Genomic DNA, 17,414 nt, shown 5'->3' on the forward strand with positions numbered 1-17,414 from the left:
CCCCTATCTGAGATGACCATTTATGGTAACCCATGGGTAGACCATACAAAATCTTTAAATAAGTCTGCCATATCAGCGGCAGTAATAGTTTTGTTGGTGGGTATGAACACTACTTCTTTGGAGCAGTGATCTACTACCACCATTACTGAATTATACCTGTTTGATTCAGGTAGATCCGTCGTGGAATCAACCAATATATCCTGCCAGGGACCAGCTGGTATCGGATTTGGCATTAGTTTACCGGCCGGCGGTTGATGAGAATTCCTTGCCATGGCACATCTCAGACAGGATTTTAATTATTCCTGTACGTCTTTGACCATGTCAGGCCACATATAGTTTCTGGAGATCAACTCCATTGTTTGTTGCCACCCAGGGTGCCCAGCCACTGGGGTGTCATGATGTCTATCTATTACCTTGATCCTTGCGGACTCAGGCACATAGATTTTGTCTTTAAAATAGAAGAGCCCGTCTTCCCATAAATAGTTTTTATTGCTGTCAAGGCGCACCTTCACTTCTGAGGAGATGTCTTCCTTGAAGACTTCCAGAAGACCTAAATCTTGCCCAATTCTAACATTGGCAACCTTTGATTGGTCTATCAGGGTGACACCTTTGTTGTCATCCTCGATGCCGTTGGCATGATCCTCTCTTCTGGACAAAGTGTCCGCTTTCCCCATAGAGCTTCCAGGCTTATGAATTAATTAATAATTAAACCTTGACAAGTATACCGCGTAGCGGGCGGAGTCTTGGGCCGTCATAAAATACTCCAGATTCTTATGATCGGTCCAAATTTCAAATTGGTGTCTAGCACCTTCTGAGTAGTGCCGCCAGTACTCTAAGGCTCTAATGATGGCTAGCATCTCTTTGTTGTAAATTTGATAGTTGCGCTCCGTAGGCGACAAACTATGCGATAAATAGGCACAAGGCCTCCAAAGATTGTCAGGGCATTTAATTGACAAAACAGCCCCAGTAGCAAAATCAGAAGAGTCGGTTTCTAGCCAGAACTCTTTGTCTAATTCTGGAAATGCTGATATGGGCGATGTTGTAAATGCCTGTTTAAGCTTATCAAAAGCTTCTTGTTCTTTGGTGCCCCAGTGCCAAACAATGTCCTTTTTAGTGAGATCGTTCAACGGTCTCGTGATTTTTGCAAAGTTTTTGATAGACCTTCGGTAGAAATTACCCAAGCCTAGGAAGGCCCTAACTCCTTTGACGCAAGTAGGTTCTGGCCAGTCCAATATAGCTTGAACTTTCTCAGGATCCATCCTGATTCCGTTGTGGCCTATGATCATACCGAGGAAGTCTACTTCCTTCACTTTAAAATTACATTGTTTGGGTTTGACAAATAGGTTCCGTTCCTGTAAGCGTCGAAAGACTTTTTGCACGATCTTGTCATGCTCAGCCTCATCGTCCGACTTCGTAAATATTAACAAATTGTCAATGTAAATGACGACACAGTAGTCCATATCTGTAAAGATCTCATTCATCATGCTCTGGAAGGTCGCCGGTGAATTGGCCAACCCAAAGAACATAACAAGGGGTTCAAAGGATCCTCGGTGGCACGTGAACGCGGCCTTCCAAGCATCTTTTTCTTTGATTCATACATTATTGTACCCCCATCTGAGATCCATCTTTGTCAACATTTTAGCACCAGCCAACTTGTCTACTAGCTGACTGATCAAAGGCAGCGGATATTAACCCTTCCTAAGCTGCTCATCTATGAAACTAGAAACCTCATCTCTTTCTGGAGCAGAGAGTGGTATCATATGTCCTTTTCTTGGTTTAAAGGTGTCCTTCAAATCTATAGCATGGTCCCAAGGCTTAGCCTCTGGGAAGCGCTCTGATTTATGTTTTGAAAAGACTTTCCAGAAGTCATGGTACCCGGGAGGTACGAGCCTCTTAATCTTTTCCTCGGGTTTTACCTTGTCATCATCATCATTAATCTTTTCTAAAGATCCAAGCTCATAAACGTGACCAGCGTTTATTTTTTCAAGACACTCATTCTAACAGACGTGACTTGGTTTAACCAAGTTCACACACTCCTGAGGACAACGTGACAATGTGACAACCCCTGTCTGCCAGTTGATCTCAGGATTGTGTTTAAATAGCCAGGTCCAGCCCAAGATTAAATTAATCTTCCCTAGTTGAGTAGCTTCAGCGGTGACTCGTTCTCTGTGTCCTTGGTACTCGACAACAAAAGAACATTTGTGTGTGATACAGCCACCCACGTTAAGCGTACCGTCAATGTTATAGATGGGAATAGATACATCTAATTTTACAAGGGGGAGTCCAATTTGCTCCGCCCAGACCTGATCTATGAAGATTCCGTTAGCGTCTGAATCAAGCAGTACACTGCTTGGGTGTGCTATACCCAGGGCAAGGTTTTCCACACCAATGTCTACACAGATCTCCTTTTGGAATAAGTATGTGCGCATCAATACATGCCTTGTGATTTTGTTGGGAAGTGGCTCTGAACAAGAAGAACTATCAAAAGAAACATGTCTCTCTACTATATTTTTATTTTTATTTTTACCAGAATTAAGCATCCTAGTGTTTGTCTCGCTGAGGCCACGCTCCAAGGGAGACGCTGGTGCAGCCGTAGTATCATAAATATTGCATTCACAATGCTTCATACAAGTACATACTTCTGACAACAAAATAAAAAATTTATTTACAAATTGGGGAGCCACCCCTTTCTTTCCGTTATTGCTTGTGCAACACCCCGGAGCAGGGGCCACTTTGTTGTGGTTTACCTCATTGTGATGGGGAGCGAAGGCACCCAAGTGACCTACACTCCAAACTCTTTTCCCTGAGCCTTCATCTCAGCGACCTGCTGGTCGTAAAAGAAGGCCCGGATCTCGTTGTAAGAACAACCGGCCAGAGTATTGAGCCGATTGTCCGGTTTTTCCGTTTCTAATTGGCGTGCCTGAAGCCCTTGGTTATTTTTTTGTTGAGTGGCCTGCGCTCCATTTGGACACTTTTGGGCTATGTGCCCCTCCTGCTCACAGTTGTAGCAGTTGAATCCGCGCCTTTGTCCGCCATGGACCGTGTTGATATCGTGGGCCCGCCACCTTGGTGTATTTTGTAGAGCTCTATGGCTCTACCTATCTTTCAAACCTCCTCCGCTGCTTCAGAGAGATTCTCACTTCTTGTATCCTGCAGGTAAAGCTGTTCTGCAATGTGGGGGTTCATATTGCGTTCCAGCAGCTCCACTGCATGTTCTTTACCAAGACCCCCTTGGATGGAGAGGGCCAGGAACCGGGTTACAAAATCATCTGTCCTCATGTTGCCTTGTTTGGGGGGGCAGATTTGCTGATGCGCCCAGTCATGCTCAGCTTGCGGTTTGAAATATCTTTCGATCTCTACCTTCAGATCGTCCCAGGTGGGCCACACTCCCGCGGTGTAGCATTCCTGCATTCTAACTTGGGTGTATTAACCCGCCACAGGTCCTTTTAGTCGGGATAGCACTGCCGTTGCCACTTCAAAGTCGTCGGCAAATGCAACCCAGTTTACTTTAACCCAGATTTGGAGCTTGATCCACCACTCGGCAAATCTCGCTCTGTCTCCTTTGAAGGCGCCAGGGTCAGCGACGACTTCGACTTTCTTATTGAACTTTTTCTCTACCGAGGGGGTTGCCACAGGGGGATTCGCCTGCAGCTTGGTGAGTTGCGTGGTCAATGCCAGGATCTGTGCATGCATGTTGTACAACAGAGCGTTGATGTCTTGTTGAGGTTGCGACAACATGTCGACTTGTTCTCTTGTAAAGTATAGTAAAAGATGTAACTGGGGGTCCCTGCTTGCTATCTGCGGATCTACCTCTTCCCAGCTGAGTATCGGATCTCAATCTCCGACTACCCACACTATAGTATTTGAAATTGTATATATAAAGGTATTTGTAATAAACCCTGGTCCGAATAATTGTCAGGGGGTGGCCCGCTTGTTAAGCTGTCAGCCCTTCTCCAGACTGGCGGAGGCAAGTGCCCGGCCTGGTCAGAGGAAAGAGAAAGTGAAGTTTTGTATTCTAAAACTAATCAACAGTGGTTCCACACCAACTGCTGAGCTAAGGTACTCCCCTTCACGCTGCGGGCCACGTATCAAAGGTATTGTTTCTTCTCCCAAAGCACTATAAGGCCGTCGCTAGGAGCACACCTATCTGCTATGCGGGATATTCCTAAACAATAACCAAATCTCCTTCATCCTGGAATCCAGGTTTGCACAATGTGCGAGAGAGTAATGAGAGCAAGTCCTAATGTAACAACCAAGAGTTAGTTACTCTGGCGCACAACTAGAACAAGCAAAGAGTAGAGATATGAAAAAGGGATCACCCCTTAGGTTTCAACAAGTTAGTTGTGAGGATACAACAGGAGGACTTGCTAAGGAGTCTCCTTGATCTATTGGGGTATTTATACTAACACAGAGTATTTGAACATGTGTACTATACAGTTGATAAAGGCAGTGGCTGATGATGTCAGAGGGCACAGCCCATGTGACTAGCTCCACTGCGTGAGAGACTTGTAGCTAGAAATAAGAGGAATGGCAATGCGGCGCAAGAAAGAGGATTTTGAACAAAAGGAAAGTGCCACATGGCACAGTGTGTGAAAACTACAGTAAAAATTCAAAGCGGAGAATGAATATTTAAAGGAAAGGTCTGAAAATTGTGTTATTGTAACATTACACTTCACTTTTTTGTACTTTTACTTTGACTTTTTCCAAGTCACATGACCAGTCATGTGACACATCACCTGACCAGTGTCTAGGCTTTCATATGACCGGTCACATGCTAGACATCGGACTTTAAACTTTATTTACAACTGTACAGTACCTCATGTATCTTAGTATATATACAGGGGCAATACATGGGGAGGGACTCAGCGAGTCCTCCTGTTGTCTACCAACAACTAACTTGTTGAAACCAAATGGGTAGCCACTCCCACTTCTTCCTCTTTTTCTGAGTGTTGTTTTCATTGTGCTCCAGTGCCCCAAGACTGTGTCTTGTTGGTGTTGTCACAGTAGTACTCCTAGCCAGCCAGCACAATAGGTGAGGACTAGTAGCTGAGATCTTGTAAACTAGCTCCAAGTCCCATCAGTGCCTGGAAATATTAATAGACACTTTAGTCAGGATTATACCTCATCATGAGAATATGGTTCCCAAACATGTGTGATACTACCTATTATTAGTACATTTTCTCACCTGCTGATTAATTCCTGAAGTTGTATGATAGTTGTTCTTTTCTTATTGGATAGTTTCATCCTCAGACCTCTTTTCCTTTTATTCTATTTCTGGTCTGAGAGATAAACAATTAACTATAAAAACCCTACATACTCATCATGAATGGACATCTTATGACCATAACTGTTGTGTTTCCCCAAATAGCAAGACCCATTACAGATTCATTTTATCAGTGACTTGGAGCACCATTATCATTCAGACTTCCATTTCTTCTATTATATCCTTGCCTATATATCATCATCGTACATTGGTTAACAGAAATGATCCCTGCATTAAAAATGCCTATGGTACCCAAAGGTAAGTTACAATCACTTGCTATCCCTCAGCCACAAGAAGATAATGGAGAAGAAGCTAGTGGATTAGACATGTTGATAGATGATGAGCATATGGAGGAGGCAATTGGCGGAGTACTACAGGAGTTGCAAGAGGATCTTTTTCATTCATTCCAATTGCACATTCAGACATTATTGATGATGGGGAGAACACAGCAGGCCCATCCCTTCATCAGGACTCAATGGTCCTACATGGCGATGAGGGTGAATGTATGGAGGTGGAACATCCCACAGCTGGAAAGGCCATAAGCATGGGCGAGACTTTACATCAGAGGTGGAGAAGAGAATTCATTGCAGCAGGTGGGGATGGTGAAGATGTGGGTGAAGCTTCAGACCCCAAGTTCTTCCCCTTTGCCTCGGAGATGGATTGGAGAGTAGCATGTTGGGCAATTCAAGATGGTATAGGGCACCAGTCTTTTAATCGGCTGTCAAGTATCCCAGGTGACTGTGATTTTATGATTTCTATGAATCTTGCTTATACTATTGCCAGGTTATGGAGAAGCTGGGGCTTTTTTACCATAATATACGTGGATTACACAAGATTGTTGACTACAGCATACCATCTAGGGCTGAATAGAAATCAACTATGATATCTTTTCCTGATACTCCAAATGATACACACCTTATCCAGTATAGAAATGTACTTTAAGCTATCAGGACTCTCCTTGGGAACCCTGCACATGCCAAACATATAGTCTATTGACCAAAAATGATTTTCACCAATGCAAGGAAAGAATCAAGGATTTATCATAAAATGTGGACGGGGAAATGGTGGCATGCTATTCAGGTGAGCATGGTTATGTATCTCCCACTTACAGTGACTTACAGAATCTTTGGAATAGGCTCGTCTACTATCTGGGGCAGCCTTAGCTCCTGTTATCATTGCAACAGACAAAACCCAGCTCATGCAATTATCTAATTCTAAATCAGCCTACCCTGTCTATCTCACACTTGGCAACATACCCAGAGCTATACGTCGTAAGCCAAGCCAACATGCTTGCATATTTATAGGATATCTGTCCATCAACAAAGCCACTGGATCTCAGCTTACTGAAAAGGAGAAGCCCTCAAGGGTTTAGCGCCTTTTTTATGAGTTGATGCAGATTATACTAGAGCCTTTGAAGAGAGCTGGTATCGAAGGAATTAATGTCACTGGGGGAGATGGTGCTATAAGGAGAGTCCATCCTATCTTGGCTTGCTACGTTGCAGCTTATTCAGAACAATGTTTTGTGACATGTACAAAGTACGGCATATGTCCCAAATGAAAAAGACTTGCTTCTGAGCTTTCAGGATCTACTGCTGGGGAGCCACGTACACAGACCTGGACCAAGGAAGTTATTCATGGTGCTGAAGTTAATGCAAATTCCTTCAATCAATTTCAGGAGAGGTGCAAGGAAAAAAAGGTCCCTGGTGGTGTTTACAAGCTATTCTGGCTCAACTTCCCTCATTGCGACATTCATTTATCTGTTTCCCCCAACATTCTCTATCAACTATACAAAGACATCTTTGTGCATATGGTGAACTGGTGCAAGAACCTTATGGATCCCAAGGAGCTTGACCAGCACATTTCCTCCCTTCCTGCTTATTATGGTGTTCGTCATTTCAAAAATGGAATCTCTACAAAATACCCAGGAGCGCTATACTTGCATACTGATCCCTCTTGGACTTCATCCAGATAGCACAGTATCCCACTCATGATGACACCACTCTGGGCTACCTTTCAGATACTTTGGACACTTTCCACAAATATAAAAATATATTGGTACGGCTCAACATAAGAGAACACCTGAATATCCCTAAATTCCACTCTCTCCTCCACTACTGCCAGTTCATCACATGGTTTGGAACCACCAACAATCACAATACTGAGATGTTTGAGCGCTTTCATATTGACTTTGCTAAAGAAGGTTGGAGGGCCTTTAATAAAAGGAATAAGGCACCACAAATGGTGACATGGCTTCTGCATCATGAAAGGGTGGTTACTTTCCAAAGCTATCTGAAAATGACCATGGATAATGAAGAAGACAAATTCCCTCACTCCAAATTTCAAGACCAAAGACATGTTGTTGCCAAATATCCTAATAAATATCAGCAAAACCTTTTGGACATCATGAAGAAGCATCAGTGTCCTGGAATCAGCACTCGAAGTCTTTCTTAACAGTAAACTAACTCACCCAAATACACGTTGTGAAACCAGATTACTACCCCTTCCATTTCAAAACCTCAATATCTTCCATGGCTTCAAATTTTGTTTAGATAGCCTAGGCAATGATGTCAACCTGGAGAATGACCAGGTAGATTCTGTCAAAGCCAGGCCAAGTGGAAAAAACAATCTGTTGTCACAGTTTGACACAGTGGTTGTGATGAATTCTCCTGATTGTGAGGCTACAGGCATAAAAGGTAATGTTTCTCTTACCCTATAGCCACAAGCACATCTAATACTAATGACTGTATTCAAGGAACAAGAATTGGGAGATTGAGAGTAATCTTTAAACTACCTAAAACACTATACAGTTTCCACTCATCCCCCAATAATTGGCCAAAATATCATTTGGCATATGTAGAGTGGTATAGCAACCTCGAATCCACAGCTGAAAAGGACCTCTTTAATGTACTCTGTTAATAAGGTACCTCTATACGCTGAAGGTTTTCCTCCAGGACAAATCATCCCTTTATCCAGTATTAGACAGGTTTGTTAACTTATCCCTGCTTTTGGTGGTTTGCACAATATATGTTCTCATCATTGGACTCATAGTAATATTCTGGATGTTTGTCACACATTTTATCTTAATAACTTTAGTAGCAAATATGCAAATCAAACATTATGGTAGTCATATATAGCATTTTAAATTTTGCATCTATAATACTATTATTGCTTTTGTTGCTCCTGTTGCTTTTATTGCTCGTATAACACTATGGTCGCTATGATCATACTATAGTTGCTCTTAAAGTACTATAAGTGCTATAGGTGCTATAATAGGCTTTATTTGCAGATATGTACAAACCCCTCTGCTATATAGCAGAAGGCTTTTTCCTGATGATGTATTATTCTTTAGCTTTTTATTACTTGAATAACCCGCTTGACTCCTTATCAGAAACCCTTGAGTTTACTATCAGTCCTCTACCTGCTATAATCTCTAGCATCTGTCAACCTCAAACTTATCATATCTTCTACCCCCTGCAAGCGCAGTTGGAGATGGGTATTGTTTTTGTTATAGTTTAACATTGCCTCACACAAAGCACTTGCATTGGATCTGCGTCGAGGCAGGTTCAGTCTCTAGATTGATGATGTGTTTGGTTGTTTGCAAGGATGTTATGTGTTTCTTATCTGTATTTTTATTGGTAGCTGAGTACATGTATGGACATGTACATACTGATTTAGTTTTCACTGGGCATTAGCCCTTGGTAATCAACTTGAACTTGCTGTGGGCCGACCACACTTTAGGTATTATTTTGTTACCATTTTGTCTCTCGTCTAACCCTCACCACCATGTTATGTTATTGCCACAGCTATGTATGTTGTGTTTTGTATAAATTGGTATGGTCGTGTTTTTTTGTCTCTTGTGTTTGAAGAGCGATAGCTCTGGCCTGAGGCTCACATTGAGCCTCATCTGCAGAGCCCCATAAAATATCATGTCTTAAAAGAAGCAAAATGGGGGCCCAAAAGATTATAGTTGCCCTGGCTGTGTGTTTTGGATCAAAATTCAAACAGTACCCCCACTGACATTTTGGAAAGGTAATAAAACTAAGTGAAATTCAGCCCCTGACTGAGAGGCTATAAAAAGGACTTTTATTATTTACCTACAGTAAGTGAAACTGTTACGATACACAGTTTTTAGAGTTTTAACTTTCAGTCTCTCCTTCAACCTTCTTTCGGGCTCTTTTGTTATATGTCACTTTCACTTTCTCATACTGCACAGCTTTCTCTTATTTTTAGATACAACTCTCTCACACAGTGGGGCTGGACACACGGGCTGCACCCTATGACATGATCAGCCACCACTTTCATCAACTGTATAGTACACATGTAAAAATAGCCTGTAGATGTATAAATACCCCAGTAGATTAAGGAGACTCCTCCGCGAGTCCTTCTGTGTTTACTCACAACTAACTTGGTCCTATCCTAAGGGTATACCCACTCCTACTTCCTTCAATCTTGCTTGTCTGAGTTGTGCACCAGAGTATACAAACTTTGGTTGTATCAGTAACTGAAATTGATGTCAGGCTAAAGTAATCTATGAAATATAATATAACATAACTCAGCTGCTGTTTGAGAGGCTACAGAAACATCCAGGGTATTCCTGTACTATGCCCCCTACTACTTATAGTCAGAGGTGCTACTCACTAAGGTATAATGGCTCCTAGGAGAACAATGGCTGCTTTAGCAGGGGCTGGGTTTATACAATTTTGCCCAAAGGTGCCAAAAATGAACATATCTGACAAATCTCAACAGGTTGAGCCTCTCCAGGGAGGAAGTCACAATCCTTTGAGTTTATCTTCTTCCAAGAGCCTGTCTGTTAGATGCAATCAGCTCCACAAGATAACCCTATCTGACAATGCATGGGAACCTCTGGAACACGCTGCCAAGGGTGGGTCTGTCCCAGAGGGTGATGGTATTATTTATCATATAACAAAAACATTGCACCACAGTGTCAGAACCACAGGTTGGAACTTGTAAATTGGTCTGACTGGGGAGACTATAAGACATGTGAGGTTGAGGTGTCCAGGAAAGGAGTCAGTGGCTGTTCATAACATTCAAGCTCATGGGGTCTGCCTCGGACGGTCATGTTATTACTACACTCTCAAATGGCACACCACACAAAAGTATATTACATCTCCTCATTACTAGCCCTAAAGTTGTTAATCTTCAATAATTGAAGTAGCTATAGCTACCATGTCATCCATAAATTTTTCTAAGCTATTTTCATTGTATCTATCAGATGCCTGAAGGATTTACAGTTAGCACCATGTTCCCCAAAAAGCCACAGACTTACCACAATCTGAATGTGGACTTTCGACCTCAATGAACAACAGTGAATAAACCTAAAATATTGTCAGTAAATGTTCATCAGTTCAAAACAATACATATGGGCAATATGAATGAGATTGGCGGTGGCCTAGGATCAGTTCTTCGATGACCGCAATGGGTTGCTCAGATTCGGCGGGCCAAACCAAAATGTCAGCAGACTACATCAGTAAAATGTGCGACTCCTTGGGCAGCTTATTTTTGTTTCCAAGCAGTGCAAGATAGGAAAGTTGAATATAATATGATAAAGGAAATTTAAGATGAGGAGAAAGTCACAAGTTCAATGGAAGTCGCACAAGTGAGTTGGACATTTAACAAGACTAAGTAAAGCTGCACATAAAGGCAACATCATCATTAATATTATATCAAAGGCCTGATGATCTATGAATTTATTGACATAAAATGAACTGAAGCTATCAAGGGAATTATGACAGGCAACATCCGGGTCAATAAATTCTTCCCCAAATATTGGAAGTAGATGGGCAGCCCAAAGAACACAATCTAAGTGAATGATTTCCACTAATGGAGAGTTATCTTCATTGAAGTCCGGTTGAATTTTGTACATGCCTGTGAGATTATCAGGCATGTTGTCAACCTTTGAAAACCATCGCACAAGTGCACAAGGATAGTAAACACCCTCAAACAAGAAAGAAACAAAAGCCAGGATCCAGACAACATCCAGTCCTTGCATGCCTTGAAGACTAGGATCTCGCTCGACAAAGACACAGTCATGTTGAGGACCACCCCCACGCCGAGATGGTACTGCTCTGAGGATCTCGCACCTCATACAACTGATGCCACTGGGGTCACAAGGTGCATAGTAGTATGCAGTAGTGGAGTGGAAGACTGAGACTTGGCCATCGGAGTATGGACAAAGCAAAAGGGGAATATCATGTGAGGATGGAGCATTCACATTGTCAAGATGGATCTGGTCAAACAGAAATCGCCGTATTAAATTGGGGAGGTCAGGTTGGTTGATTTGATGACCTAGTTGAGCAGTGTGCTGTGCATATCCCAATTCTGTTGGATTCACGAGTGAAATGTAAGCTGGTAAGCAGGATATGGGGATGTGGTACTCACATCGTCATCTTCCTAGTTCTACATGGCTAGTAGTTGTGCGTCCTGGTACAGGGCCGCCCTCATTATGGTTGCCATTAACAGCATTTGAGTCAGTGTTGGCATTGATCATGAGCTGATGATGGCCGGGAACATCTGGTAAGAAAGAGTAAATTATTGAAAATGTCAGTAAAACCATGCCAAGGATAGAAAAATATGATAAAAACCTAGCAAGCCAGCCTGGATATATGTATCAGAGAGAACCGTACCAGATAACATCCCTCGGCTGGTGAAGGAAATCCGGGATGCTGCAAGTTTATCTAGCCTCTGGTTAATAAGTAGCATTTGGCCGAGGGCTTTGTTCTTGCTCGAGCGACACCAGGGCTTCTTAACAGCCTGAATGTGCTTTGATTCAGTAATTGATGAACAAAGTCCATTTGGGGCACCAAACACTTGAATGAGGCGGTAGTAGTGCGTCATTGAGTGCTGACGCGGTAGAGAAAACCTGGTTGGCCTGACACCAAGATTTTGAAATATTGTTTGGTATCGATGAAATTTGCTGAGGGTGTCTTGTATCTTTGCTAGTGTATTTGTGTCATGGACATCACGTCGGACTAGATAGTAGAATTCCAGGAATGCACACAATGTGCGTACTATGTCAGGGGGGACATGTCCTTCAATGGCTGGAAGGTAAACCTAGTATTATTTCAGTGGATATGTAATTACAATTGTAAAGTAGTTTTGCACCTTCATTAGTGCTTTTGATTCGTCTCCAGTCCACTGTTTGAATCCATGGCCTTGAGGGAAGCGGCGCAAACCTGAAAAATAAGGTGCCGAAGCAATTCTAACCAGTGTTCATTAGCTAGTCTATATATAAAAATAACCACAAAGGCAACATACCTTTGGTCAATATCGTCTAGTATTTCGTTTGCACGAGTTGAGCTATAATTTTGTGTGATATATTCTTCGACCCAGGTGACTAGATGATCCTTGAAGGTACCCTTGATGAACTGATGAAGTAAGTCGGGAGCCAAGAGCTCATTAATATCAGCGCGTGGAAAGTCATTGGTAAAAGACTTAGAGGAACCGGACAAGTTATATTAAAGATCAGATAATACATTGAAAACATGAGAGAGAACTTACTACCAGGTCCCCTACAATGCCATACTCATCCCATAATACACCTAAATCTAAACAATTGACAAGGGCTTCTATATGCTCTTCTGAACGTCTTTTGCCTTCTCCATCAAGGTTGGTTGGTAGCGCTGTACAGCTGATTGATAAATGTTTGAGCATGAATTACTATATGAGGATTAAACTGGACTTACCGTGGACACCATCCCTGGACAATACGAGCCGGCAATGCTTGTTCTGGGTAATCAGCTATATATGGTCCAAGCCCCAAAATGACTCGTCGGAGATGTTGATCAGGGCATCGTGCTACCTTGGGACTGGTCATTCCTGGCCAAATATCCTGAAGGATAAAAGCTAATGATGTATGGAAAAGTTGGCGGCGGAACTTGCAGAACTTATCATTATTGCTGTATTTCTTGTCGGCTAATAGGTTTTTGAGTATGCACAATAATTAAACATAGTAGAGGACTTACTTTTTGGGATGGCCAAACATCCTACTAATACAACGCCGTTTTTGTGGGCACAACGAACATTGTTATGAATGTTTCCAATTGAAAGATAGAGTGGATAATATTTGTTCTGTCTAGTTGCAACTGAGACAGTGGTCTTATCACTCCCAAGAATTACAGGGACTAACATGGAACCGTGAGTTTGTGGATCCTCTGCTATTTTGTCAGCCTGTTTCCAGGCCCAGCTGCCAGACATGAAGTTCCGCCATTTCTGTTTTCCATCGTGATCAAACTCCCTCAATGGTGTGTAGTCGACTTCATTCTTGAATTCTGGGTTTTCAAGGATATTATGCACCAGTCCACGGGGCGAACGGAACCACACATCAAAAGATTGAGACATCCATGGAGGGGTATCCATTTGAGGCATTTGACCACTGTAAGACAATGAAAACAATTGCCAGGGAATGCCGCCAATAGGTGTGGAGTCTATTGTATTGTATAAATCAGTATGGTCAGTAAAAGGTATGGTGTTCTCGTTGAATAGTTCGTTTTTCACAATCAATGCCTTCCAGAGGTCTAATAATGTGTCTATATGGCCCGCTGACATCTCCTCCTTTCTATACAGAAACTCTGAAGTCTAAAATGAAACCCGATCCTGGTACGGTGTCCAATCATTAAGTGGAGGCTATGGGGCAGGTGGCACTGGTGTTACAATAACACAATTTTCGGACCTTTCCTTTGATTTTCATTCTCCGCTTTAACCTTTTACTATAGTTTACACTCCGTGCCATACGGCACTTTCCTTTTTTGTTCTAACTCCACCTTCTCGCACAGCGCTACCTTTATTCTTCTTTTAGACTCAAACTCTCTCACACGCAGTGGAGCTGGTCACACGGACTGCACCCTCTGACATTATCAGCCACTGCCTTTATCAACTGTACAGTACATAGGTACAAACACTCTGTATTAGTATAAATACCCCAATAGATCAAGGAGACTCCTCAGCAAGTCCTCCTGTTGTATACCAACAAACTCTCTGCAGCTTAAGGGGTAACCACTCCCTCATCACTACCTTTATAGTGTGTTCCTGTGTGTGCCAGAGTAACTAACTCTTGGTTGTTACAACTGGTACATTTGCTGGCAAAGTGTTGCCGAGTTTGTTACATGGCTTGCCTGTGGGGTGGATGTAACGAAGAGTCACAGAAGCACAGTTTTGGGACGCACCATCAATTAAAGGATGATACTCAAATTCAGAAGTCCTAGGACACTCTACATCCCAGTCTGCTGCAATTTTGTCAGGTTCCACCACAGAAATGTCTTCATCATCATGTTGTTCCCTTTTAGGAGTGTCTTCATTATGACCTCCATTTTAATCAACTACCATAGTGGGATGAGTAGCTCTACTGCTTCACCAAAGTGGAATGTGAGCAGAGCATAGATGATTTGTCCTCCCTGAGAGATTCCGAAACCAGTGATTGCATCCTGCAAAGTGGCAAGGAAGAAGACGTTGAGGATTATGATGGGACTGTGTTTGTGGGATAGGTGGGACCATTGAAAGGCTGCCAGTATGAGATGCTGAGTGTGAATGAGTGAGCCGCAATACCTACAAGTATCGTGAGACTGGTGCTCTTTGCATAAAACTGGAATCTTCAGAGACTCATGTCAACTCTTCATATTCTACCACTTTGCAAGTCCTGACTTGGATGACTCAACAGCTTATCATCAATTAGCCATATGTCTCGCCCAAATACACATGCAAAAAATGCTCACCAGCATCCTGGTCAAATTATCTTGGATGCGCAGTCTAAAAGACAATCTTGTGCCGAAGTTGAAGAAGAAAAGGTTAGGAAGAGGATAACACGCGAAGAAGTTGAGCTTGGAACTCGAGCAGCACTTGAGCCCATTGCAACTGTTGAGAGTAGGCAGGCGAGAGAGGACAATGACATGCATATGCACATGTTACCACCATCTCAGTGGCGTATCATCCGTCGTGAGAGTACTCAGACAGTCCCTGACAGTGAAGAAGAAAGGAAAAAATCAGATCCACTTGAAGGATTTGATATGGAAGGGATAGGCCGGCATTGACATGGAACAAGAGACACTACCTTATCATTACTATCCCATTCCAGCCACCGGTGAGGAGCCTGTGATCAACAAGTCCTTCCCACTAGTCGACAAATCTGAGCTCGAACTTGGAAATCCTAACCTGGCTGTTAATGATGAAGAAGACACTATCAGCATATCCAGTGAGGAGGAGAGTTGACCTAGGAAAAAGAAAAAGGTGGGTGTTTGACAGACCATCAAGGTGCTGCAAAAGCAGCCTGCTGCTGTGGGGACAAAACAAAACTCCAAGTCAATGGTTCATCAGATAAACGCCTGGCTAAGAACATGAGGCCTGATGGGAAACAGAAGTCACACAGCAGGTTTGTAATACTTCTTTGGTTTTGATACACACCATCACTGATTTCCTATTACAAATTTTGCTACATGATGCTTGTCCTCACTGAAACTATCTTAATGTACCATGACCTCAGAACATTGGAGCCTGAAGAAATCCACAAGCCAGCCGGCATTGAAAGATGGGCCAACAAGGTCCCTGCACGGTTAGCCACCAGAAATAGCAGGATTGCTACCACATCAAATTTGACGTCATCCGGACCAACCCAAAATTTACTGGTTCATTCATGTTCAACCTTAGGGACATTGACACCTAGCCAATCCGCTACAACAAAGTTCAACAAGCTACATACAGACACAAGTAAAGTGGAGCTCAAACCAAGGATGAAGAGGAGACTGAGTATCAGGAAGGGGGGTTTGAAGATGAAGATGAGATAGAAGGACGTGAGGCTATGGTTGGAAAAAAGTGGACAACAGCATCAGTACATCAATCAATTGCTAATTGATCTATTAACGAACCTTTGATTAACAGAGCATGGTAAAGATTGATCGCATAATGTCCCTTGCACCGGTCTCAAAATGCATCAAAGCAGAAAATGGTCGTGCTATTGGTATCAAATCCAAGAACTCCGACTTGCCATATGGCTGCCTTGAAGGAGGACAGTGGCGGTCTGTATTTGTGCCAACTTATACAAAATGGCTTGGTACAACCAATAATCCATGGTGCACCACTGACAATGCAGCCTTATCAGCTTTACAGACAACCTGGGAAAGAGTCTTCCCGGATATCTCATACTCTGTGTCTATTCACGATCCAGTCTATTGTGTAGTAAGTTTTGTTTTCATTCTCACAATTAGTGTCTAAGCCTCATTTATCCAATAGCTTAGCCAATGCTTCTCTGAATGGTGTGTCGGTTTAGGTGGAGCAGCTATAATAATACTTGAGGATTTTTTTAGTAGTGACCCCGAGTTCAATACATATGAGGCACGTCAGGACTTTTCAAAGGCAATGCTCGACCAGCTATATTTCCTCTACGCTGACACCAGCAATTCATCTGTGAGTCTTCATTTGTATCCACTAATTTATTTCTGACCACTATTCGTCACTCAATCCCACAGCAACTTTGTGGTGTTTTCCGCTCTGAATTTATTCTACAAACATTTGCATCCCATCTCAACACAATTAGTACTGCAGTTGATATACAAGCACTGGAGCGGGCCAGATCCAAAACAGACATTGGAAAATATCCGCCACGGGGTGCATTAGCCATTTGTGCGGCTGCGGTGAGTCTCTTCATAATCAGCTGATTTATCTCTTATCATTATTTAGGTTGAGCGCGTGTTTACCCTTTGGGCTAAGGCTGATATGCAGTGGGAGCCCATTGATGACACTCACGAAAAGGGCAAAGGTAAACAGGCCCAAGCAATATTGAAACCGGCACCCAAGCTCAACATGGCCACAGGCAAGGCAACTGGTAGTCATGCAACATTTTCTGATGTTAACTGGGGCCCAAAAACCCGCAGCTATTATGACTCCATTTGTAAACTCAAAGATGGCTTGCTGGACAATATTGTGAAGAAGGCTCTTACCTACACAAAGGGGCACCTCAAATTAAAGGAACAAGAGGATAGCACTGGCCAGTCTATGGACCCCCGGGCTTTTTTGATGGATTTATAGGTCATATAAAACACGTTGTGGTTCATTTATGAGTTTATTTTACTAATGCCTCCTTGCTCAGTTTTTTCTCTGCTTTTCAAGTTATGCATGTGCTTGGCCATGATGTTTTCGGCTTGTT

At 42.7% G+C, this 17,414-nt stretch overlaps 4 protein-coding genes across 4 annotated transcripts; 2 read left to right on the plus strand and 2 right to left on the minus strand.

Annotated features, from left to right (window-relative positions):
• Positions 1-2,782: 2,782 nt before the first annotated feature.
• Positions 2,783-3,738, minus strand: SERLADRAFT_436842 (uncharacterized protein; the record flags this gene model as incomplete). The annotated part of the gene is made up of 3 exons (XM_007317121.1): positions 2,783-2,992; positions 3,112-3,405; positions 3,463-3,738. The coding sequence occupies 3 exons, from the start codon at positions 3,736-3,738 to the stop codon at positions 2,783-2,785; spliced, it is 780 nt and encodes a 259-aa protein (XP_007317183.1).
• A 1,764-nt stretch (positions 3,739-5,502) lies between these two features.
• Positions 5,503-6,078, plus strand: SERLADRAFT_407591 (uncharacterized protein; the record flags this gene model as incomplete). The annotated part of the gene is made up of 3 exons (XM_007317122.1): positions 5,503-5,521; positions 5,686-5,955; positions 6,047-6,078. The coding sequence occupies 3 exons, from the start codon at positions 5,503-5,505 to the stop codon at positions 6,076-6,078; spliced, it is 321 nt and encodes a 106-aa protein (XP_007317184.1).
• Positions 6,079-11,666: 5,588 nt separating this feature from the next.
• On the minus strand, positions 11,667-13,648 carry SERLADRAFT_436843 (uncharacterized protein; the record flags this gene model as incomplete). Its single annotated transcript, XM_007317123.1, has 9 exons — positions 11,667-11,794; positions 11,866-12,034; positions 12,090-12,219; positions 12,282-12,334; positions 12,386-12,482; positions 12,539-12,714; positions 12,782-12,911; positions 12,967-13,195; positions 13,246-13,648. The coding sequence occupies 9 exons, from the start codon at positions 13,646-13,648 to the stop codon at positions 11,667-11,669; spliced, it is 1,515 nt and encodes a 504-aa protein (XP_007317185.1).
• Positions 13,649-14,955: 1,307 nt separating this feature from the next.
• On the plus strand, positions 14,956-17,296 carry SERLADRAFT_407593 (uncharacterized protein; the record flags this gene model as incomplete). Its single annotated transcript, XM_007317124.1, has 10 exons — positions 14,956-15,211; positions 15,351-15,467; positions 15,518-15,644; positions 15,756-15,824; positions 15,986-16,100; positions 16,151-16,447; positions 16,502-16,524; positions 16,576-16,675; positions 16,738-16,902; positions 16,949-17,296. The coding sequence occupies 10 exons, from the start codon at positions 14,956-14,958 to the stop codon at positions 17,294-17,296; spliced, it is 1,617 nt and encodes a 538-aa protein (XP_007317186.1).
• Between the last annotated feature and the right edge of the window lie 118 nt (positions 17,297-17,414).

Source organism: Serpula lacrymans, assembly GCF_000218685.1.
Source record: "Serpula lacrymans var. lacrymans S7.9 unplaced genomic scaffold SERLAscaffold_5, whole genome shotgun sequence".
Lineage (NCBI taxonomy): Eukaryota > Fungi > Basidiomycota > Agaricomycetes > Boletales > Serpulaceae > Serpula > Serpula lacrymans.